At 43.6% G+C, this 26,355-nt stretch overlaps 1 protein-coding gene across 1 annotated transcript; it reads left to right on the forward strand.

Moving 5' to 3' along the window:
- Nucleotides 1-225: 225 nt before the first annotated feature.
- AAR2 (AAR2 splicing factor) lies at nt 226-20,728 on the forward strand. The gene is made up of 5 exons (XM_068264033.1): nt 226-290; nt 12,088-12,631; nt 14,676-14,893; nt 18,338-18,567; nt 19,540-20,728. Exons 1-5 carry the CDS (start codon nt 275-277, stop codon nt 19,759-19,761), a joined length of 1,230 nt encoding a protein of 409 aa, XP_068120134.1. The 5' UTR covers nt 226-274; the 3' UTR covers nt 19,762-20,728.
- Nucleotides 20,729-26,355: the final 5,627 nt, after the last annotated feature.

Genomic DNA, 26,355 nt, shown 5'->3' on the forward strand with positions numbered 1-26,355 from the left:
CTAGCTTCCTTCTATATCTGATCTATGTCAGATTTGAATATCGGTCTGATCACTCGCTCGATCAGGCTCTGAAGTAAAAATTGCATAATTTCCATCTGATCTGCGGGAAACACAGATTGCTGCTCGCTGCTGTTTCTCATTGAACTGTTCCTTCAGCGCCCCCTGCAGGCACAGCCGTATGGCTACAGCAAGTAATGCAAGAGGTGCGGCACGTTATGTGGAAGAGTATGTTTCTAGGGGAAGCTTTGTGTGGACACGGGAAGTCCTGTGCAGAATGCAGATGGAAAGAGGTTAGTGTTCTACGTGCAGTATTACAGTGTATCATTGCTGCATTACAATAGAAAGGATTGGAGTGGCTGTATAGTGACCTCTTCCCCTTTTCTGCATACTTGTGTGCCGACAACGTAGCAGCGCAGAACTAATTGTGTGCTAGAAAGTGGGAGCTGTCTGTGTTGTCTGTGTAGTGCTGCTCTTCCTCCAGTTCTGTGCAATAAAACCATTATACTAAGCCAGGTGGAGGACCAAACTGCGGAACATCAGCCATGGCTGATGTTCAAACATGCTGTTTTATCTGCTAAATAAGTGACCCCATTTACATCTTTTGTTCTACAATTATTGAAAATAATGCACTTAACCAAAATTTTGCACGTGGCTAATCACTAGGGACTTTGCTAGAAATTATGAGGCCTGGAGAGGCGCATGCGCGGCGGATCCGAGATGGCCGCTTAGAGTCAGAGCTCCGGCCCGACCCCGCACTGATTCCGCCGCTATCAGCTACACTTCCGCATACAAAGAGCGGCGGCTGCACAGATCAGACCCGGAGCACTCACCCGCCCAGATGGCAGCCAAATCCAGCCTCAAGACGGCCCAGCAAACCGGAGCTATGGACCGGTATGTGCGCACCTCCTCCACCCAAGATGGCGCCGACCACGCTGACTCCTCTGGTGCTGACACCGCACCACAGGCCTCACAGCCGCAGCAGCAGCCTGGCACATCTCCCCAAGCATCAGGAGACATCCCGCTGACGGCCTCCATGCTAGAGGTAACCCTGGAAAAACACTATAGATCCCTCCATGACTCTTTACAACAAGTAATACTAACGGCTATTGGGGATCTTAAAGGGGACATTACTTCTTTAGGGGAACGCACTACTGTTATGGAGGAAAAGATGGAGGCCCTAACAATTAAACAGCATGAAATAGAGGATGAACAGAAAATCATACAAAATGACTTAAAAGCTATAAGGGCTGCACAAGAGGACAGCGAGAATAGGGATAGGAGGCAAAACATCAGAATCAAAGGCATGGCTATGACAGTTACGCCAGATCTACTGATGCCCCATCTCCTCGAGCTATTCAAATCAATCGTGCCTGACCAACCAGATGAACTCTGGCGTATGGACCGTGCTCATAGGTCCCTGGGTGAAAGACAGGCGACTGTACGCCGTCCTAAGGACGTTATAATTAGAATGCATTATTATGAAGCAAAAGAGGCTCTAATGCGTGCCCTCCGCAATACCTCCAAAGTCCCCTTCAAAGGAGATGAACTCTCTATCTTTAATGATCTATCTCTAATCACTCTGACCAAAAGGAGGGCCCTAAGGCCTGTTACACAACTTCTGGCTGACGCAAAGATCCCATACAAGTGGGGTTTCCCATTCCGCCTGATAGTAAACAGACAAGGCCTCCAATATTCGCTTACTGATCTAGACGATGCTCCCCTCTTCTTAAAGCAGATGGGCCTCCGTCCACCTCCGAATGTGTCCTCTCAACATATACTCTCACCATCTGTCCGATCTCCACCACGAAAATTTCGTCATACCTCCGACTGGACTAAAACCCCTGTACGGAGTCTCACCTACCCGGACAGGTCAGAGGAAATGGAAGCTCTCCCAAGCTGACTTTATTCATCAGAAAAGCTGACAACTTTATGACACTAATCTGGAGATATGCTTCTAATCAGGCTCCATACACTACATCATATTATATACTGCCAGCATAAAAATAATCTGATCTATGTTGCTAGATAATAAGTGCTGGACTCCGGGCTCTGAGGGGCTACTCTCGGACTCCCACATGTACCTCCGGAAACCAGCCATTAGGTCTGCCTGGCCCTCTCGAGGACCGGTCACACCTTGGCGGTTCGTTCTCTTACAACCACCTTTGGTTGTTCTGGCATGTTGCCACAACTTTTGCAGTGGCTATTGTTATTTCATAATGGTTCTTATGATGTTAATGTTATTGTTCTTAATTCTGCTATACGCATACCTTATGTTTTTTCTCTCTTCTCAAACGCTACCTCAAGGTCCTTGCATCCACTCTCAAATGGTTACCAATCCACATTATTACAATATCCTCTTATTAGACAATGGTTAAGTTATATACTCTGAATGTTAAAGGCCTTAATGTTCCACAAAAAAGAATGTCTCTTCTGAAGGACCTACAGAAGCTTGATGCAGATTTGGCCTTCCTACAAGAGACACACTTAACTGCACAAGATTCGGTACGCCTTAATAACAGACATTATACAAATGTGTACTTAGCCTCTGGACCCAAAAAACGCGCTGGTGTAGCAATACTATATAAAAAAGATTTGCCTCTACTAATAGATAAAGCCATACGTGACGAAAAAGGACACTACCTGATACTCTTAGGGTCCCTAGCAGGTAAGCCAATCACATTGGCAAATGTGTATGCACCTAATACACAACAGATCCCTTTTTTATCCTCTTTCTTTTCAAAACTTCATAAAACTGCTAAGGGTACTATTATCCTGGGGGGGGACTTCAACTTGGCCTTCTCATCCACGAAGGATAGAAGTAAAACTCCATCCACATCTACTCTAGCTTCGCACGAACGAAATTCCCGTAAATTCCGAATACTACTTCGAAAATATGGATTGATAGACCTATGGAGGGTAGCTAACCCCACAGCAACTGACTTCACTTTCTACTCCCCACCCAATGCCTCCCATTCGCGAATTGACTATTTCTTCGCTAAAGCTCCACTCCTTCCTATACTAACTGACTCCACTATAATCCCAACAGCATGGTCTGACCACCAGGCAGTAATCATAGAACTTGACTGGCTATCTAACCCACATAAGCCACTTTATTGGAGGCTAAACGAATCTCTATTGAGAGATAAGGCACTTATCCTAAACTGCTCAGAGGAACTACGTTCCTATTTTGAAATAAACATGGACTCTGTTTCATCATTCGGCCTAGTCTGGGAATCGCATAAAGCCTTTATAAGAGGTTTCTTTATAGCACAAGGATCTAGGAAAAAACAATACACATCCAAAAAACTGGTAGAACTAAATACCTCCCTGGCTAAAGCAATCATCTCATACAAAAAAGATCCGACACAAGAGCACTTTTCAGCTATACAGCAACTTAAACTAGACATCCGCACTCTTCAATCCTCCCAATTAGAAAAGAGCTTAAAATGGACTAGACAATTATTTTTTGAAAGGGGTAATAAACCACATACCATACTAGCCAGAAAACTTAATCCACAGAGCAGCCAACAGATAATCTATTCAATGAAGGACGATCAAGGAGTCATACATTATAACCCGACTAAAATAGCTAACATTTTCACCGCCTTTTATAAACAACTATACAATCTACCCGATCCTTCTGGAAACCCACAGTACTCAGAGAAAGTGTCATCCTTTTTAGAACAGCTTCATCTCCCTAAACTAACAGATGAAGACCGAGCCACCCTCAACGCCCCCATCACCTCAACTGAACTACTAGAGGTTCTTAAAAAACTACCATCATCCAAATCACCAGGACCAGATGGCTTGCCATACTCCTACTACAAACACTTCCAATCAATTCTTATCCCACTCCTAGTAAAACTAGCTAACAAAATTATGAATGGTGAGAACCTGCCGAATTCTATTCTTAAATCCCTCATCACTGTTATTCCTAAGGAAGGCAAAGACCCTCAGTTACCCCAAAGCTACCGGCCGATCTCTCTCCTCAACTCAGATCTAAAAATCATCACAAAAACAATAGCTAACCGCCTTAACCCCATACTAACTAGACTCATAAACAATGACCAGGTAGGTTTCATTATGGGTCGTCAAGCGGGTGACAACACCAGAAAGGCCATCGACCTAATATCACTGATGGGCAGATCCAATAGACCTTCTCTGCTCTTAAGTTTAGATGCAGAGAAAGCCTTCGATCGCTTACATTGGCCCTTCCTATTTAGAGTTCTTGAACACCAAGGCTTCACTGGCCCTTTTCTTCACCTAATTAACTTCCTCTACTCCTCACCAACAGCATCAGTTAAACTCCCTTTTACCCCCCACTCACCTTTTAATATACATAATGGCACACGGCAAGGATGCCCCCTCTCCCCTCTCTTATTCGCCTTGAGTATAGAGCCACTAGCCTCAGCCATTAGGCAAAACATCAATATTAAGGGGGTTACCCAGGGTAAACATGAATACAAAATATCTCTATTCGCGGATGATATCCTCCTGACCATCGTTGATCCTCTCACTTCACTTCCAGCCCTACATGGTACACTAGCCCTTTACGAATCTCTATCAGGCTTTAAACTAAACCAGGAGAAAACTGAAGCTCTACCAATAAAAATCACCCCAGATCTCCTCATCTCCCTGAAATCAAGTTTCCCCTACAAATGGCAATCCCATTCCATAAAATACCTAGGAATTTTCTTAACCCCCACGTATACTACTATATATAAGCATAACTTCCCATCTCTTATACAAAAGATTCTGCAAGACCTACACAAGTGGACAGCCTATAAGATTTCCTGGCTAGGCCGAATATATGCCCTAAAGATGAATATCTTACCTCGCCTTTTATACCTATTTGAAACCTTACCAGTCCTAGTACCATCCTCCCAATTCAAAATTCTACAATCAGCTTTCGGTAAATTTATATGGAACCATAAAAGGCCAAGAGTCCACAAAACCATACTTCTATCTCCTAGAGAACAAGGTGGTCTTGGGCTTCCACATCTACGTTCCTACTACTATGCTTCACACCTAAGACAACTACCTGAGTGGTCCAGCCTAAAAGTTCATACAAAATGGGGTCTCATAGAAGCTACCAGTTTGCTACCAATCTCATTAGCATCCTTAATCTGGTCACATTCCACTCCAAAACTTCCCAAACAACAAATGCTACCAACTATCAAATTTACACTACACATATGGCGTACCACAGCTACCATGGCTAAGTTGAAGTCCTCCCCCTCACCACTATGCCCAATACTGGGGAACCCTGGCTTTAAACCGGGCCTCTCAGAATCCTTTATGGCTACCTGGTTCAAAATGGGCTACTTTAACCTCAGCAACTGGATACACCCTCTTACAGGCAAAATCTATACCAGAAACCAACTTGAAGACAAAATGCCCTTTACACCCCAACTAATCATGGGTTACAACCAAACTACGCATTTTATACGCACCATCATACACGAGCCTGTCTTAACACTCAGACCTTCCTCATTTGAACGACTATGTGGCCAAGGGGGTTACCAAAAGAGTTTAATTTCCCAAATCTACATACTACTTATCACCAAATCGGGAACTTGGATACCAGACCATCACTACATGACAAAATGGTCAACCTCACTCTCTACAGTGATATCTATGGAAGACTGGGAGGAGATTTGGGAAAATGCCAAACACTCTTCCATGTGCACACAAATTAAGGAGAATATCTATAAAATTATCTACCACTGGTATCTTACCCCTGAAAAATTGTCAAAAATCTACCCGGACACATCTGATCTGTGTTGGAGAGGCTGCAATAACAAAGGCACTTTAGAACATATATTCTGGAGCTGCCCCTGTCTATCCCCTCTATGGAATGGAGTTCAAGAACTTATTACCTCCACAACCGGTGTCATAGTCCCAATAGACCCCATATATATGATACTAGGCAAACCAATCCCGGAAGTAAATAGACATACGAATCGCTTAATCACCCATATACTAACCGCCTCTAGACTAGCTATTGCCTCAGCCTGGAAAAACATTGCCCCTCCAAACATATCTGAAGTCATTCTCAAAGTTAACTGGACTAGATCCATGGAACAACTTACAGCCTCACTCAGGGATACTGAACGCAACTTTCACAAAATCTGGGAATCATGGCCTTATGCATCGCCTATTTATCATCCCCCTTGACCACATAAAACAAAATAAAAAAAAATGTCTCTTATATTCTATTAACATTAGGCCTTTACCTACATACCCATTTATTCAAGCTGTCGATTTCTCTTACAAGTATTGGCTAACCTTTGTGATACCATGCAACTCCATACACAGGACCACAATTTCCTTTCTTTCCGCTCTACAACTGGCTTTCACTCCTTACCCCCTCTCTTTTCTCAATACTCTCACACTCACCTCTTTAACTGCTCTCCTTTAACTACAACTAAATGCCTATTTGGACGAAGGTCCACCCAGATACTTCAAATGTTGGAATTTCTCTTTTTAGGGCTTATAAGAGAATACATATATTAAGCATGTTGTCTTTACTCCCTTGTCAAGTAGCCACAAAAAGACTCTTCCACTTATACTTTAACTACATTCTGTAAACATAATCCTGCTCATGTATATGTTCTACTTGACCCTTGTACTGTATTCATTGATCCTCAGGAAATTCTTTTGATTGTTGTTCTTTCTTAAAAACTTAATAAAAAAACAGTATAACAAAAAAAGAAATTATGAGGCCTCATAGCACGTTTTTGGTTTAACCTCTTTCCTCAAAAAATTAGAAAGCACCTTTGAGATTGAATCTATTTTTGAATCGGAACCCTGTGCACTCTATCCCCTGTGCCACCGCTGTACCTCTTTGCTCCCCCCCTTGTATCCCCATCTGTGTCACCTCTCTTCCCCTGTGCCTTCAGTGTCCACCTGTGTGCCAGATTTTCAGAGCGATTTTTAAAAGAATGTGCTTTATTGCACATTCCTTTAACCACTTGAGGACCGCAGTGTTGAACCCCCCTAAAGACCAGGCTATTTTTTTCCCTAATTGGCCACTGCAGCTTTAAGGCCAAGCTGCAGGGCCGCACAACACAGCACATGAATGATTCAGCCTATGGAGGGGACAGCCGTGTCACACGCTGCTCTGCTGCGGTGCCGCGCTTTAGCGCGATCGTGCCCCCATGCTGTCCTCCAGTAGCCCTGGGATCAGTGAACGGGAACATGATTTCCGATCACCGATCTGTGTCCCCAGCAGAAAAACCGAAGTGCTCTTACTAGAGACTTCAGTCTTTCTGCAAATAACATTTTCTGCGTCTTCCTTGTGCTTCCGGTGATCAAGAAGCACAAGGAGAAAAAAATAAACTCAAGGTGGCCATCTTGTGGCCAAATAGTAAAACTACATTTACATATTTTTTACATTACAATTTACACATATAATAACATTAAAAATAAACTGTTTATTTCCCACACCAAAATATTACCCAAATAAAATTTTTCATGGAAAAAAAAATTACAAGAAAAAAACAAGAAAACAAAAATGTAAATAGTTAACTAAGGGTCTGAACTTTTTAAATATGCATTTGAAGGGGGTATACTACGAACATTTTTTAAATTATAAGCTTGTAAATAGTGATGGACGCAAAACGGAAAAAATGCACCTTTATTTCCAAATAAAATATTGGCGCCATACATTGTGATAGGGACAAAATTTAAATGGTATCATAACCGAGACAAACGGGCAAATAAAATACATAGGTTTTAATTATGGTAGCATGGATTATTTTATTAGTATAAAAACGTCAAGGAGGACAGGCGCGCTCCCGCTGCACGCGCACTCCCGGCCGCGGATTCGGTAGCCACGGAATCAATGTATCGGGCTATGAAGCCCGATCACTGATTCCTCTCCCCCGCTGAAAAAGCGACAGCTTCTCTCGGAAGCTTCGCTCTTTCTGAAGCTGTGTCCCTCTAAGCGTACGTTGTACGCTTAGAATGACGTCATGTAAACAAACTCGAGATTGCCATCTTGTGGCCAAAAAGTAAAACTACAAGTAAATGTAAAAAAAACATTACAATACACAAATATTTCCCCAAATGAAACACTTTTATATCCCACCCTCCCAAAAATGCCCACATAAAATGTTTAATAAAAAAAAAACAAAAAACATTACTATAAAAAAAAAACACATAAATATTTACCTAAGGGTCTAAACTTTTTAAATATCTATGTAAAGATGAAATATTTCTCTCTATTTTTTTTTTTAAGCTTGTAAATAGTGATGTATGCAAAACGGAAAAAATGTTCTTTTATTTCCAAATAAAATATAGTCGCGATACATTGTGATAGGGACATAATTTAAATGGTGAAATAACCGTGACAAATGGGCAATTACAATACGTGGGTTTTAATTATGGAGGCATGTATTATTTTAAAACTATAATGGCCGAAAACTGACAAATAATGAATTTTTCATTTTTTTTCTTATTCTTCCTGTTAAAATGCATTTACAGTAAAGTGGCTCTTAGCAAAATGTACCCCCCCAAAGAAAGCCTAATTGGTGGCGGAAAAAACAAGATATAGATCAGTTCATTGTGATAAGTAGTGATAAAGTTATAGGCTAATGAATGGGAGGTGAACATTGCTCGGATGCATAAGCTGAAAACGACTGAGATGTTAAGTGGTTAAAGCTATAATGGTAGAAAACTAAGAAATAATGAATTTTTTCCATTTTTTTTCTTATTAATCCTGTTAAAATATTTCCTGTTAGACGTGCAAATGTTTGTATATGCAGACTCAGGGGTTGGCTGAACTTAGCAATCTGGCACATTAATTGATATATAGCTTTTGGTAGTGCACTGGTTGGTTTGTACTGGTCATTTAATGGTGTGGGCCTGCGAGGGTCTTTGCTGATCCCCCCCACACAATTTGTAATCTAGTGGGGTGTAGCTATCTGATCACACATTGTGAGCAAGTGCACTGGTGCACAATTGTTTGGCGGTCACCCTGGCAGGTGGATTGCTTGCGAGATAGCTACACCCCACTAGATTACAAATTGTGTGGGGGGGATCAGCAAAGACCCTCGCAGGCCCACACCATTAAATGACCAGTACAAACCAACCAGTGCACTACCAAAAGCTATATTTTAATGAATGTGCCAGATTGCTAAGTTCAGCCAACCCCTGAGTCTGCATATACAAACATTTGCACGTCTAACAGGGAAATGTTTTAATAAACTGTATGGTACATAAAGGGTTAAGCCTCTACGGCAAAGTGTGAATATCATAGTTTACCCGTACATTACATTCGGTAGTGAGAAATAATCCTGTTAAAATGCATTTATACAAAAATAATTCTTAAATGTACCACCCAATGAAAGCTTAATTAGTGGCGGGAAAACAAGATATAGATCAATAAATTGTGTTAAGAAGTGATAAAGTTATTAGCGAATGAATGGGAGGTGAAAATTGCTATGATGCATAAGGTGAAAAATCCCCGCAGGCTGAAATGGTTAAGTTCTTTTAGTGGTTTTTATCCTGTTGGTGCTTCTGTTATCCTATTATCTTACCTCCCAGTATCTCCGTAAATATAAACCAATCCCCGTTTCTTATGGGAGTATCTCCTCAAAAAAACTGCTGTGCTCTCCCATATCATGTTTGTTCAATATGTCACCAGTGACACTACACTAAACTGTATATTAGTTTGGCTATTAGTACTATGCTAAACTTTTATATTAGTTTGGCACTGTCAATGGCCTGAGGAAGCGGGCTCAGACCATTGAAACGCGTTGCCTGTGCTACTGCTAATAAAATCTTTTGTCAATACAAGGATTTTTCGTTACTGAGGTAAGCTACCTTAATTTCTGTGATAGAACGCGGAAAAGCCGCCGCGTGTACTGACAGCGGGGCGGCTGATTCCGCGTCCAGCGCGGCGGTTTGCACGCAGCGGCGTGCGTCTGGTGTGGCTGGGTCTGTTAGTTCATACAGATTGAGGAATACGCGTGCGTGCTGAGAGGCAGAACCTTTATGACAACCAAGGAGGGATCAGCTGACCAGGTTGGTCAGCTGACCTCAGAACAAGTGACTATTGGTTGATCATTGATGGGTGGCGCCAGAGAGCGCCGCTCTATATATAGTTACTGCTGGTCAGTCTCAGGTTGTCTGCCGTTGCGAACACTTACGTGGAAGCACTCAGACCTTAGTCAGATCCTACAGTGTGTTAGAACCAGGAGGACCTGGGAATTCACACTGAGCCAGATTACTTCTGTTTATCATTGTGTTATACTTCAGACTAGTTCCAGGGTGTCGAGACCACAGACCTCACACCCAAGATTAGGGATTTTGTGTTATCATTGTGTTATACTTCAGACTAGTTCCAGGGTGTAGAGACCACGGACCTCACACCCAAGATTAGGGACTTTGTGTTATCATTCTGTTATACTCCAGACTAGTTCCAGGGTGTCAAGACCACGGACCTCACACCCAAGACTAGGGATATTGTGTACCATCATATTATACTTCAGACTAGTTCCAGGGTGTAGAGACCACGGACCTCACACCCAAGACTAGGCATTATTTGATAGCTGTTATGACCTACTGCTCTTCTGACTATCCCTCTGCTTTCTGATTCGGTACCTACGCATATCTGATTATCTGTTGCCAACCCTGCCTGCCTTTGGATACCGAATCAGCCTTCTGTCTCTGTACCTTGCCTGTCCATGTGTTGCCGACCTGACTTGCCCGACCTTGAGAGCTATCTCTCTCCTTTAAGAGATAGTCTCCAGACCTGCTAGTGACATCCACCTTTCAGTTGTCACTCACTCACAGGTCCTTCCTACCTTCAGACTGGGACTCCACCCCTTTGGAGATCTCAGGCTGCTGGAGGGTCTTCGCAATTCTCAGAAGGCAGTATCGCCCATACTGCCAAAGACCACCTGCTCCTCGGGTGGTCTTACTCAAAGTAATTACTTTTGCACCAAACACTCACACTATATAGGTGTCCAGAGGTTAGTTATACTTGGATTATCGGTGATTCTGCAGATCATCAATAATCAGGTATGTATCTGTATTCTTGGTGATACTGCAGATCACCAATAATCAGATTCTCTCTGTGTGCTGATCGCTACAATTTCCTTTCATTTTTAAACTGATTTTAAAGGGACTCCGAGCTCAGCAAAAAAAGTAAAGTTGTACTCACCAGGGTCTTTCTCCAGCCCAGTGCTGGTCGGGAGGTCCCACGCCGGCGTCCTGGCTCCTCTCCTTCACCCCGCTCCGGTATGGCTGACAGGCCGCAGCCCGGGCGACACTCGGTGGAGTGTCGGGCTGCAGCTTCCGCGTATGACGCGGATTACGTCACACGCCGGCCGCCTCGCGTCATCACGGCGGCCGGCGTGAAAGTACTGCGCATGCGCGATTAAAGCGCGCATGCGCAGTACTTTCACGCCGGCCGCCGTGATGACGCGAGGCGGCCGGCGTGTGACGTAATCCGCGTCATACGTGGAAGCTGCAGCCCGACACTCCACCGAGTGTCGCCCGGGCTGCGGCCTGTCAGCCATACCGGAGCGGGGTGAAGGAGAGGAGCCAGGACGCCGGCGTGGGACCTCCCGACCAGCACTGGGCTGGAGAAAGACCCTGGTGAGTACAACTTTACTTTTTTCGCTGAGCTCGGAGTCCCTTTAAGCGATTTTATAACTCCTGGGCACCTCTTTAACCTCTTTGTGCATTCCATACCCCCACACTGTCTCTGTCTCTGGGGTGGAGACAGGACACACGTGGTTTGACCACGGCGGAAGCCTTTCCCGCTTCTTCTTCAAGGAGAGCGACCACTTCCAGGTCCACAGTGACCAGCCCGAGTAGAGTCAGGTTTATTGTCTCCACCTGCTTCCTGTGGTCTGTTGCCCCCCTGCAACCCACCTTTGTGAGTTGCATTGCACTATTTTTCATAATCACATTTGATTTCAACATATTGCACTATTGGGCTCTCGTTTTTGTCTCTTGTCCCGTTTTTGTCTCCCCACCCCGCTCTGTCTTTGTGTGTTTGAAAAAGTAGTATACATCTTGCGAAGAGCAGCCATGTAGACAGCACATTTACTCCTTTATTTTTTTATTTTGCAGAGATGGCAAGTTCATCCACAGAAATGGATCCAGACCTGGCCAGAGAGTTATTCTTTGAAGGAGCAACGCTTGTGATATTGGGAGTTCCAGAAGGTTCAGAGTTTGGAATTGACTTGAACAGCTGGGAGGTTGGACCCCGTTTCCGTGGTGTTAAGATGGTGCCTCCAGGACTTCACTTCATCCATTATAGTGCAAAAAGGTTGGGGGGAGCTGCTGGAGAAACTGGGCCACGAGCTGGCATGTTCTTCTACTTGGAACAGAAGGCAATCCACCTCCTACGATGGGATGCTAAAGAAGAGGAGATGGTCCCCACTTCTCAGGAGGAAGCTGAGATCCTCAGGGAGCAACTTACTTCCTTGGATCCTTTTTTGGGACCGTACCCGTATGAAAGCATGCGCCGCTGGGTGTCCCTGACCAACCACATCACAAAGGAGGCCATGTTAAAGTTGCAACCATCCTGTGGCACAATTTACTCCTTCCCAGAGGTGATTCCTGTTGAGAATATGACCCACACGGAGGACAGGGCTAAGCATAACTTGCCTAGGTAAACATGGGAGCGTAACTGAGTCTATAGCTTAATTGAAACACAATGGCTTTGAATGTGCTGTATCTTTCTGTAGGTCCGCTGCAGTGTCCCCTACACTTGGGAGTGAATGCGTGCTATTCTGTCAGAGATTTTGCACTGCAGAAACAAAATGGACAAATCTAACCTGGTGAAAATGGACATGCGTGACTGGGCCCAAAGTATAAAGGATCTATGCCTTATCTATAGCTCAGTGGTAAAAATTACCTCCCATTCTGTCATGAAAACAGGAAGTTTTTCAGTGCTCCAGAAAACAAATGTTCCTCCTCACCCTCCTCTCCATACATGGCTTTCCACCCACCTTTCTCAACACAGAGAATGGAAAGATGGGCAGGGAGTCACGTCATTAGCTGGGCAGGGATGAGAGGGGCAACATCCAGCTTGGGAGAGGTAAGAGGTGAGCCATTTTATGGGCTGGGCGGATGTGGGAGGAGAAACATTCAGCTTCGGAGAGATGAGCCATTTTATGGGCTGGGCGATATGGGAGGAGCAGCAGTTAACTTAGGAGAGGTGAATGGGAAGCCATATTATCGGCTGGCTGGATAGGGGAGGAGCAACATTATGCTTGGGAGAGGTAAGAGGGGAGCCATTTTATGGGCTCATTAGATATGGGAGGAGCAACAGTCAGCTTGGGTGAGGTGAGTGACCAGCCATGTTATTGGATGGGTGAATATGAGAGGAGCAACTTTCGGCTTGGGTGAGGTGAGACTGGGAACCCTGTTATTGGCTGGGTGGATATGTGAGGAGCAAGAGCGAGGTGACAGTGGAAGTCATATTATCAGCTGGGCGGATATGGGAAGAACAAGATGTGGCTTGGGAGATGTGAGCAGGGAGCCATTTTATTTGCTTGGTGGATATGGGAGGAGCAACATTCAGCTTCTGAGGAACAGCCACAATTCCTCCTTCATCACTGCACTGCAGAAAGTAAGAAATGAAAAAAACTCAGTAGTTGCCACATTGCAGTAAAATTATGAAATTTATGATTGTTCGAATCATTTTTTAATTCTGTGGATGCAATAAAGGGCTGGGACCCACTAGCGCATTTTTGGCATAGTTTTGGGATCTGCGGCAACTCCCAAAAATGCTTTGCCAATGAAAGTGGGTGGTGGTAAACCCACTATTGCAACTGCGATCACCCCTAATCAATATTGCTATTGATTAGTGGTGATCGCAGTTGCAGGACATGTAGCCTTTTGAGTGCATGCCAAGTGTATAAGTGCTTCAAAATTTCTTCTGCAAAGCGATTTTGCAGCACTTTGGGGGACCGAGCAATTACAATTCAAAAGACTTTATTCTACTCGCCAAGTCTCCGGATTTCCTGCTTCCGTCCGTAGCCCTTCCCCCTAAGGGAAGATGTCACAGGCACTTCTCCGATTGGTCATAGAGAAGCACCTATGCCCTCTTCCTTTAGGGGGAGGGGCTACAAACGGAGGTCGGAAAGTAAAAAAAATAAAAATAATAAATAGCTATTTGCTAATTGGAAATAATGTACATGGGTGATCTTTATTTGGTCAGTAGCACAATTTCTATTACATGAGATTTTCTGGCATGCGCAAGTAATCCTTTTGATCAATTTCAGACAGAAATCAATCAAAACTATCGATTGGTGGCCATGTTGAAATATCTGCCAGATTTGATCATTATAAATTAATCTAGTAATATATGGGTACCCCTCTGGGTCTCTCTGTGTGCCCCCTCTGGGTCCCAAGCTGCTGCTATGCCGGACATACCTTCCAGCATGATCCCAGCGATGCCAGTCTATACACTTTACCTACTGCAGGTACTAAGCCGCTTCTTCAGACTTCCCCCATGTGGAAATTACGTCATCCTGGAAATCCCCGGTTTAAAGATTCTGAAATCGTGAACATGGAAATAGTTATTTCAGTTTAAATTTGATAAATTGTTCAGGCCTAGTGTCATCAGTTAGTTTGATTGGCTGATGCCTATAACAGTAGCTGGAGGGTGCAGCAGACAATGTATAATGGCATATTTCCCTCCTGCACAGGTATGATACTGTGTGCCAGAACTATAAGGAAGGCATGTCCAGACTCCCAGAGATGAAACAGAAGGAGGGCACAGAGATCCGCTTCAGCAAGCTTCCCGAGAAGATGTACCCCAAGAATGCCACTCCTGCTGAGGTCACCCAGCACAGCATGGACCTGTCTTATGCCCTGGGACAGGTGATGGATGAATACTACCCGGGAAAGCCCTTGCAGGTGCTAGGTGAGTGCTCTGTATGTATCTCTATAGCAGGTGCTTTACAGCCACACGCAAAACCTTCAATGTACTATTCTCTATTGTTATTTTTACATATATAGTTGCACACGCTAATCACCCAAACCATTAACCCTTACCAATCCAATTTTTGGGGCACCCACATCTCTCCCTACCCCCCCATCCGCCCCCTTAGTACTTAATTTCTTCCATGGAGTGGGTGATCCAAAAATTGCAGTGGGGATCCAGAGGGTCTTTACCTTCTTGCTGTAGAACGCTGAAGCATCCCAGCATCAGGAGAAAGGGGCAGGGTCAGTACCAGCTCACTCACTGTAGCTCTGCCCACTTGCACGGGTGCCAACGTAATGTTGTTATTAAGCGGTGCAGCATGGTGCTTTGATCCACATAGGGTGATGCTGTGCTGGACTAGTGACAGCCCAAATGCACCCACATAATATTTTTATTACATGTAGGATGGGCCAGGGGCCATCAGTGTCGGACTTAGTCTGACACTTGGATGTGAAGGTGCTAACGGTGTGCTGGATTTTATTAATCGAGAGGACCTTCACTTTTGAAAATATTTGTTAGATCTGAAGTTTTTAATCCAATACTGTTTCGGACTGCACTAGATTATTAACCCTAAGAGGGCGTTTCCACTAGGGGAGATTTTATGTGATTTCCCGCACATGAATCCTGGTTCCAGAATGGCAGCCTATTGAAATCAATAAGCTGCTTCTAAATTTGCGTGCGTGAAAAAAACTGAAGCACTGTGTCAGAATTTCAACAAAACACATCTGAATCCATATAGCTGTCCATGGCACAACTATAGGAATTTTGATGCATAATCACACTGCACAAGTGCCAAAGTCCATTTTGGAGCTGGATGGTTCGTTCTAGTGCTAAGCCGGGCTTATAGCCAATATAGGAAAGCAAGGATTAGCACTGTGTTTACACATTTATCACACCGTTCTGCATGTCATTTTAGCTTCACTTTGAGCATTAAATATTATCATTAGCAAGTCTTTTTCAGTTACAGCTGTGACTAGAAAACTATGGAGGCTGCCATCGGGATCTCTGTGTAAAAAAAAAAAAAAAAAAAAAAAAAAATGACTTGCTGGGTGTAATGCTGATCCTCCATCTAAAATGCTAGGAGATCGCTTACCTAGATCGAGTGTGTAGATCACAAGAGTACTACATCTGCATAATCTGTAGTAAGGCCAGGTTCACATTGGCGTTTTGAGCCAAAAGGATCCGGTGAGCGGATCCGGTCTCCGCTTCACCGGATCCGGATGGCTCAGTCCGTGGCCCGGTTCACATAGTGAAAACGTATCTGATCAATGATTGATCGGATCCATTTTCACTCAGCAAATACATACCTAATCTTCCGTAGCAGCCGGCGGTAGAGGCTTCCGCTTCTTCCGCTGTGACTACACAGCGCGTCATGTGACTCGTTAGATTTGCGTCGGCACATGCCCCCATCCCCCGTGGAGCGGTCCGTTTCTTCACTAGTGTGTAGAAACGTTCCGTTTTACGTTGCTCCAATGCTGCTGCATTTTTTGTCCAGATCCGTTCCGCTAAGCAGAACGGTCCGAAAAATTAGGGCCTGCAGCAATTTTTAGGTCCGGGGATTGGAACGTATTCGTACCAACGGACACATGTGAATCGATCCGTAGGTTAACATTGGATCCGTTCACATCCGTTCCACTTGTACAGTAAACGTTCCAATCCGCAAAAATAACGCTAATGTGAACCGGGCCTTAAGGGTGAGCCGGTGAGTGCAAAATTCAGTTTTGCCTGCAGGGAAACTGAACCAGCGTGTTGGTGGCCACAGCAGAGAGTGTCAACTCACCTGTGTTGTCACCTCTTGCCAATGCACGCCAAACTGCTATCAATCTTCCTGACACTTCAACGTATCAGCTGTGAAGAGGGAAGTGTCGGAAAGATGGAGAGCAGTGCATCAGCGAGAGCCGGCAACACGGGATTTAACGCTCTTTGTTGTGGCCCGCAGCCACCATGTACTCACCGGCTCTTGCCTGATCTGTATACATGCTTCTAGGGAATTACTTTAGAAAGCATTCTAGCCAGAGGAGCAGTGCCTGAAGGAAACTCAGGCAAACAAAGGGTGACAGACATAACACCATGTAGAGCAGGGGTGTCAAGCTCTAATACAAAGTGGGGCGAAATTGAACACTGGGACCTAGTCGTGGGCCCACCTCAATGTCTGCTGGTCACCTTCCTCTCTTATAAATTTCCCTGGTGTCTAATAGCCCCCCTCCCTTCCCTATACAGTTCCCTGGGGTCTTTTGAACCTCCTTTCTCCCCTATACAGTTCCCTGGTGTCTAGTGGTCCCCCTCTCCCTCCCCCATATATTTATACAGTTCCCTGGTGTCTAGTGGTTCACCCTCCCCTTTACAGTTTTCTCTTGTGTTTAGTGCGTTCCCCCTACCTTCCCTAAATAGTTTCCCTGGTGTTCTAGGGCTTCACCTCCAGTATAGCTTCCCTGATGGTCTAGAGTGGGCCAAACATAATGCAAAGTGGGGAAACCACCACTTAGGGGCCAAATATAATGGCTCTGAGGGCCTAGATTTGGCCCGCGGGCCGGAGTTTGACATATATGATGTAGATTCTTGACTAGGAATTTAACCTCGAGCTCTAGCGCTGCAGGGTAAAAGTGCCACCCATTAATCACAAAACTGCAGATTTTCACAAAAATATAGAAAGAGTGTTTACAACATTTGGTGAGCCTCTAGAAGACAGCAATCCTACAGCAGTATACATGAAGTGAAATAAGCATATCCTCAAAGGAATCCTAAAGTGTGAGGGGAGGGATGGCAATGCTGAGGAGAACGCATGGAGAAGCATGTGACCAGTTTGATCAGCTGACAGATTTGTAAGGTTCTGATTTGATGGTCATAATCACGTTAATCCAGGAAGTTATCACAGCAAATCAGAACCTTGCAAATCTGTCAGCTGATGAAACTGATCACATGCTTCTCCGTGAGCTCTCCGAAGCATTGCCTTCCCTATGAGAGAGATATGGACGCTGTCCTATTTCCTTTTAGGCCAGTTTTACACTCATCGCACCACAGAATTCAGCCTTCATATGACCCTGCACCATGGTGCGGCAATGGAGTGATATGCATAGCTCCCCTGATTTTAAAACGAAACACAAAAAAATCTGATTGCCCTGCAGGCCATTGTCTTCAATGACGATCACGGTGGAACGAATCTGGCAGTGTGACCTCTACCTAATGGTAAGAGTTTGAACACTGTTGATACTGCAAGTGTGTTGGGTGTGACCTTAATTCCACTGAAAATCCATGTTCCTCCACACTACCAAACTCCTGCTTTCCTCCTTCTCCCACAAACCCCCAATAGATTGTGAGCTAGCTATGCATTTACGGATATGCTGAAACCATTTTTATTTGGACATTTTTTGTTTATTCCTCCAGGTGAGCTACAGTTTGCCTTTGTTTGCTTCCTCTTGGGAAATGTGTATGAAGGGTTTGAACAGTGGAAAGGGTTGCTGGACCTCCTATGCAGAGCAGAGAGCTATTCCTTGAAGCACACAGATCTTTACAGCGAGGTCATCTCTATCCTCTATTACCAGCTGGCCCAAGTGCCCCAAGACTTCTTCATAGACATCGTATCTCAGAACAACTTCCTGACCAGCGCTATGCAGGTAAGTGCTGATTGGCCCAACAGCCTCAAATTGCAGTATTCATTAATAAATCTCGATCAGAGCAATGCACCATTATAAACATGCTTGCAGATACTCAATCTCTGTCGCCCTATTGACAAGGTCGTTCTATCCCCACATCTGACACTTGCCGAATTTTTATTTTTTATACATTTTTTTTTTTTAGGCAAACTTTAGAGAGACTTATATGTACGAGAAACCTAGGAGATCAGCAGTTCTAAATATAAATAAGCCCATATAGCACCAACAATTATATATATATTTATTATGTGTGTGTATTTAAAGCTATGCAGTAGGTAATATAAGGAATGTTAGATGTATACAGCACATGTTGTTGCTTCCTTATGCATACAGCACTTTTTCCGTCATTGTGCTTTATAGGTTACAGGTTATGGTGCATCAGCAGAGATGCGCTGTGGGACACCTCAAAGCTCATTCCATCCTGAATAATCGCAAATACCTTTTCTGTTAAGAAGGCAAACTTCTGTTTTGCATAGCATCTTAGTAAGGAGGCTTTTTGCTCTATTTTAGCCACTTACACAATCCTCGTTCACCATGAGCTTGCTGGGCAATCTGTAACTTTGGGTTTTTCAAATCCTACCCCATAGAGCCATATGAATCCATGCCATGCACTGATGAGGATCAACCAATCCAAAACAGTATGTATGCATGTTGGATTAGTTTGGCTCCCTAATATTATCAAGCTGACACATCATTGCTTTTCAGCGGTTCTGGAGCGGTATTTAGCTTTCGGGGACAACAATGTGATGATTTTCATATTCAGCAGTGATGCACTGTGGGACACATCAAAGCTCCCTCCAACCTGATTTATTGCAAATACCTTCTATTTTGCTGGTTATTGAGCTGTGATCTAGTTATACAACAGTGCGTTAAGCACTGACACTTCTGTTCACTGCGGAACACAACTCTGTGTTTTTGTCCCTCTTTTTCCAGGCACTGTTCTCATTCTTGTGTTCCCAGTCTACAAACAAAGATTTGAGGAAAAAGGCCACTCGATTTCGAACCCATCTGACCAAAAAATTCCAGTGGGACTTTGAAGAGGATCCGCTGGAGTGTGCTCCAGTAGTTGTCCATCTACCAGAGGGCTGGGACAATGAGATCTTGGCCCAAGATACAGCCTCAGAGGGAAGCAGCGGTCAAGTCCCCCCATCTTAGTCTAAGACAAGCCGAGAGCTGCATTGATGACTTGACCACAGGCTGTCCGCAGAACATCAGTAAACAAGGCTGTATATGATGTACAGGAGAAGTGACGTCATGCACACAGACTGCACGCATCATCTGAGTGTGACCTGCATAGAAGTGCTTAAAACCACAATATCTGTGGTTACCAGACTCATTTCTTGGTATTATATTGTACCAAGTACCGCTTTGGTTGGGGATTCAGGCAATGGCACACCAGCAGTCTTGGTCACAATAATGATTAAACATTAATGATCTATAAAATGGCCATTCTGTTCTCTACCATGTGGCATACAATAATGCAAGTTTAAAGTGTCATTTTGGAAATTACAGAAATGGGGACAGTACAGTTTTCAGTGTGGCCAGGCTGCATGCCTGAAACTTATTATGATAGATTATTGTTTACCTTACTTAAATCTTGTAATGGTTAGCCAAAAAGAGTTTTCCACAACGTGTTACAGTGTTCTCTGACCCAAACTGTACTTTCCATAGCTTTCAAATGAGCAGGTCAGGAACTCCTCTCTAGCATTATGAGATGATTATTTGTGAAGAGAGTTAAACATGACATCACTTTCCTTGAGAGCCTGTCTACATCCATGTTGGTGGAATGGCACAGGAGACTGGAGGAGGGAATAATCATACCTCGCAGGAGAAGTCAGTCTACATCTGAAGCAGAGAAGAGGACTAATCCTGCCATCTCCAGTACTGCAACCCAAGCAGCTATGTATGATGGCTTTAAAGATGGATATAAGTCACGTGAACATTGTTTTGGAAGCTAAAAATCAGTGGGACATTTATTCATTTTGACAAATGTGCACTATTAATTTTCTGCAGAGGGAGCAGATGTACAAATCATTTAGGAACATTTCCTTACCCCTTAATAGCTTTTATCTTCCTTTACCTGGTTTAAGTATAATAAACTGAATTTTCACATTTGTCAATATTTTTTGTGTAATTTTATGTTTACATTTATCTTTCAACTTCATTTATCAGTCATCTGTGATTTTCCAGAATCGATAATAGTCATTTTATGCATGATGATAGGGATGCGCTAGAGTACAAACTGCCTATAGTTATCCATATCACTACATAACTAGTTACTGTTAAGAGTAAACTTCAAGGGGCCAGTAAAAGTGTTTTGCTATATCAGAAGTTTATTATATCATAAATTGTTCAAGAAATGGCCCAGCATGTCCTGGTACATTCTCTGCTACAAAATACCAACTCTGTCCTCCCATTGGAGGTACAGAACAAGCAGTTGCACATTTGGTGGACTGCAAGGTTAAATACCTTAGGGCTGCATAGCCAGGCTGGACAAATTGCTGGTACAGTATGCAGGGCTCCTTAAAAATTGCAGCAGTCACTGAGTAGAAGCAGCCACTCGCTTCCTGTGAGTGGCTTCGATAACTCCACTGACACGACTTGCAGCACGTGTCTTGCAAAGCTTTCTGCTCACACTTGAGCCAATCAAGAAGGCTCTCTTCAAAATGTAGCCAATTGTGATAAGGCACTTGCATCTATAATACAAGTGGCTCAGATACCTCCTCCATGCTCCTTAGTTTTGCAGTGAGTAGGCCTGCTCTGATCTGCATTACAAGTGAAAGTAGCCTGTACTGCACTCCTTTATGCTACCAGGAGCATAATCGCTAACAAGAGAGAAGATACCCGGGAGTGCGTACAATACTACGGGAGGATAGTGACGATTCTTTTATCGGTGATTGCAAAGTGGAAGTGGTAACGCTGCATCCTCTTTTGTTTACATTCCCATTATTCCTTATTTTCCCCAGGCTGCTTATTTGTACAGTACTGTATATCTAGCTCCGGTGCCATTCTTCTTGTCTTAAAAATGTTATCAGGTATCAACTCACTGGCAACCAGCCTGAGAAGAGAAGCAGACCATGGGTTTCACACTGAAATATGACGCATGCGCTGCCCACTTTTTACTGTATCTAGAATCAGTGTCACGTAGCGGCCAAAAATAAACATGTTTACTATAACAGAAGTTTTATTATACCAGGTGTTGCTCCCATAGACTTCTAATAGAGATAGACCGACACCTGAAGAGGTTGTTTACTATATCCAAATGTTTTACAATACCTGAGTTTATTACAATGATATTATACAGTGGCTATACAGAGCAGGGGAATGTTTTAGCTGTCTTAGGCTAATATATACCCTAGTGATTGCAGTAGGCATTGACACACTCATCTAATATTTACCATTTGGAATCCTTTAGTACAGTTGTATTACTACCCGTCAAGGCTGAGACACCAAAGTGCACCCCTACCACCCCAGCCATCACACACCAATTACTATTAGACTAATGCTGGGAATACACGTTAAGTTTTTACTTTAGATAGATGGGTTCGATAGATAAATTCCAACCTGACGGATCTGGTCGATTCTACTTTCGTTTCGATTCTCCTCATTCAAGTGAATGTAATTGATAAGAAAAGATAAGGAATCGAGCAGTGAATCGAGAGTAGAATCTATCGAAAGCGAAAACGACGGCAAAAATGAACGCAAAAACGCATCGTGTATTCCCGGCATAAGAGGCTCACCAGGACTCCCAGCCCACCCCCCCCAACACCTTAATCTCAAGTTATCTGGCTTGTAGTCACTGCCATGCATCCCATTTTCTTATTTCTCTCTGCTTCAAAAACAATAGGGGAAAAAAGAAAAGAGTAGATAAAACAATCATCACACTTGCTGTTGATGGAGTCGGGTGAAGAGGGAGAACCAGAAGGCTGACTAAGTAAGAACTTTCAGTTGGCTAAAGAGATATATGAAGGATAAAGGGAAATATATGACTTAATAAGGGTAAAGGAAAATGGAGTGGGGAGTAGAAGGTAGGGGTGGGGGTGGGGGGGAGAAGGACATACGGTGCCTTTAGCTGGTAGGAGGTAGAGGACAGAAAATACATGACAATATTGGGTTAGGATGAATGAGGTGTTGATATGAAAGGTTGGATGATGCCGTACAAGAACCAATTTTAGGTTGGGTGGTGAATGGGAAACTGAAAGTGCTGAGATGAAGGTAGAAGATCCAACAGGATGAATGGGAAGTGTACATAACTTTACACTTTTATATTATGGAGTTGGAGGCTGGACAACCACAAATTATTGTACTTATCTTTTGACCTCTTATTTTTCTTTTTTTTATTATGCAAACAAATTAATAAATTATCAAACGTTGATGCAAAATGGACCCAACATAAGAGGGCTTTAATGAAGCACATTTGATTTAGTTGAACACAGTACAAAATGTACGCTACGTTTGAAAGTAAAAAAAAACAACAAACACAATAGGGGAATTATAGCTGGGTGAGTTGTGTGCCTCCTCCTACACGCCTCTCTCGCCTCTGCCCGGCCCTGTTTTTGAACATCCTATTTTTTTTTCAATTGGAATTCAAACAGTTGAAGTCTTATAAATAGCTTGATGGTACAAAGGTAAGTGGTGAACTGCCAAAGTTTTTTTTTTTTTTTGGAAAGCGGACCTAAACCACACATTGTTATGAATTAAAAATATTTAGTTGCACCACTCTAACACATACAAAGATAAATAAACACTCCTTCAAACCTATGAGCATTTCAGTGCTTTTCACCCTTCTCTTTTCATAACTAGGGTTATACTGGGGGCAGCCATTAGCAATTCCTTCATTGCCGGACACCATCTACTCCACCAGTTTGCCGGATTTTGTCCCGGCAATATGAAAGGAAGGGAGGGGTCCCTCCAATAAATGTAAAATATTTTATATTTGTCATCATGCAGCTGAAAAAAGGCTGCTATTTATTTTTATAATTTAGAAAATAGATTTTATTTCTGAAATATTGTACTTTTAATTTGGGTCCACTTTAAGGTAAGGCTACCCAAAACTGGGGAAAAATGTACATTCCAGAATTCTACATAATGGCATTTTGCAGAGAAAAAAATGAGTTAACAATTTTCTACAGGTGTCCTAAATTCTTCTTATTACAGCAGAGTCCCGAGTATCCGGCACCAGTCGGATCGCCTGATGCTGGTTACATATATGTGCTTGCTGGTTGCTTGAGCAACTGGCCTAAAAAGCACGAACCTTCCCCCTAAATTCTTACTGAGCCTCCAGCGACGAGTAGTAGCTTTCCTGCAGTGGCTAGCGGGCTCCTTGCGGCTTTCCACCTTTCCCCATGCAAGCAAGCCGGCGTGTCAGCTGACCCGCATCAGGTCACGTGACATGCCAACTTGCATGCACGGACAGCGTAAGCCACTAGGAGCCCACTAGTTGCTGCAGGAAGGCTGGTTTACGTCACTGGAGGCTCGGTAATTATTTAAAAAGCTTTAAACACCGCCAAAAGCAAAGTTACATAGTTATTTTGGTTGAAAATGACAATAGTCCATCGAGTTCTACAAGAAAACAGAGTACACCAGCCTGCTTTCTCACCCTTCCTCTGTTGATCCAGAAGAAGGCGAAGAACCCTTACAAGGCATAGTCCAAATAGCCCCAAAAGGGAAAAGATTCCTTCCCGACACCAGATTGCAATCAGATGAAATCCCTGGATAAACATCACTGGACATTACCTAGTAATTATAATAGCTGAGTCTCCTTTATCACTCAGACATGACAGTTAATTGAGACTTCTGGTAGCCTGAGTTCCGGATAACAGGGACTTTGCTGTACCTACAACCCTCTCTGTCTGCATTAAAGTTGTGTTCAAACACATTGGCCTCGATTCATAAACAGCAGTGCGATAACAAAAATCTTGTCGGGAAAATACCGCACTCGGTATTTTCCCGGTCTGTGTGCTAATTCATAAAGATTTCCCCAGCTGCCCTTGGAGGTCGGTAAATTACCGCAGCCCATTGAGCGGTAGAGTAGAGCAGTGTCCCGATTCCCTCTTTGCTCTGCAGAAATGAATCACACAGACGGCTCTCTCTGGCTCTCCCACTGATGACTCAGACAGATGAGTCACACAGTCTTTCCCTGCCTGCAGAAATTACTCACACAGCCGGCTCTTACCACTGATGACTCAGACAGATGAGTCACACAGTCTTTCCCTGCCTGCTGAAATGATTCACACAGAGGGCTTTCTGGCTCTCTCCACAGATGAATCAAACAGACTTTCGGATCTCTGCACTTTGCATTAATCAGAGCTGTCAGAGCTGTTGGTAACTTGTTAAGACCTCACCAGAGGTGTCGGTAACTACCGCCAGGCTTACCGCATGTTGAAGGCTTTATGAATTGACATTTGCTGACAATTTACTGACATGTGTTGTCGGTAACTGCAGCCAAGTCGGTAATTTAGCTCCCTGGTCGGTAATGTCAGCTTTTCATGCGGTAACAGCCTTTATGAATTGACATTTTGCTAAGTGGTCGGTAAAGTCTGCTGTTTTCAGCATTACCGCATGAGGTAATGCTTTATGAATCGAGGCCATTGTACTGCAGAAAGTAGTGTGTTGCTAGAAACATGGGCCATATGCAATTCCCCTTTTCTCCTGCGTTTTCTTCAAGGGGATATTTTCACACCTTGCTATAAAATGCCTTTTAACTGCCTAACGACTGCTCCATGCCGATTGGCATGAGCAGCGCTGCAGCCCCAGGACCACTCCATACGGATTGGTGTGAATGACTGAGTGGAGATCGCAAGGGATCGCACACCCCGCTTGAATGATGGAGCAGAGCTCCATCATCAGTCTCCCAGCGGCGATCGGGAGAAAGGGACTGTTAGACGGCGAAACTGACGTCTAATAACACTGTACAGCACTGCGATCTAAGCGCTGTACTGTCCCCTCTGTGGGCAGGGAAGTGATTCGCTGTCATAGGCTGGAGCCTATGACAGCCAATCACGCTGATCGGCTGGTGGAGGGAGGGAGGGGGGAGTACAAAAAAAAATTGAATATGTATTAAAAATTTAAAATAATAAATATTTATTAAAAATAAACTCTCTTGGGAGCGATCAGAGCCCACCAACGAAGAGAGCTGTTGGTGGGCAGAAAAGGGGGGATAAATCACTTGTGTGCTGAGCTGTACGGCCCTGAAGCGAGCCCTTAAAGCTGCAGTGGCCTATTCTGTAAAACCGCGGTCCTTAATAGGTTAAACTACCAGCAAGTAAGAAAAGACTCAAAATAATTTTGATAGTACCTTTTCACCATGTTTTGGGTACTTTTTCAGTTGTAAAATGCTTAAAAGTTATATTTAAGAGAATATGAAAATGAACTCCTAGGAGTTATTCAGGAGAAAAAAGTAATTGCATATGAGCCATAGGGCCACATACAATTCACTTTTTCACTTGAGTTTTTCTCCTACGTGATGTTTTCACAACTTGTAAATAAAATGCCTTTTAAACTATCAGCAAACAAAACTCAAAATAATTTTGGCAGTACTTCTAAACCTACTATTTGGTACTTTTTCCATTGCAAAGTGCTAAGAAGTTATTATAAATCGAAGAGGAGAAAATTCAGGAGAAAAAGTTAATTGCATATGAGCCATAGTGAGAAAAAGGCACCTAACAATGGAAGAAAGACAGACCATCATAACACTTTGTAAGTACAGAGAAATTGATGTCAGTGCGTACAGTCTCCTTCGCCATCAAA

The sequence above is a fragment of the Hyperolius riggenbachi genome, chromosome 12 (genome assembly GCF_040937935.1).
Source record: "Hyperolius riggenbachi isolate aHypRig1 chromosome 12, aHypRig1.pri, whole genome shotgun sequence".
NCBI lineage: Eukaryota > Metazoa > Chordata > Amphibia > Anura > Hyperoliidae > Hyperolius > Hyperolius riggenbachi.

Excerpts from the sequence above, each read along its gene's own strand:
- AAR2 (XM_068264033.1), top strand. Across the intron at positions 12,632-14,675 it reads GCTAAGCATAACTTGCCTAG|GTATGATACTGTGTGCCAGA; the intron begins GTAAACATGGGA and ends CCTCCTGCACAG. Across the intron at positions 18,568-19,539 it reads TCCTGACCAGCGCTATGCAG|GCACTGTTCTCATTCTTGTG; the intron begins GTAAGTGCTGAT and ends CTCTTTTTCCAG.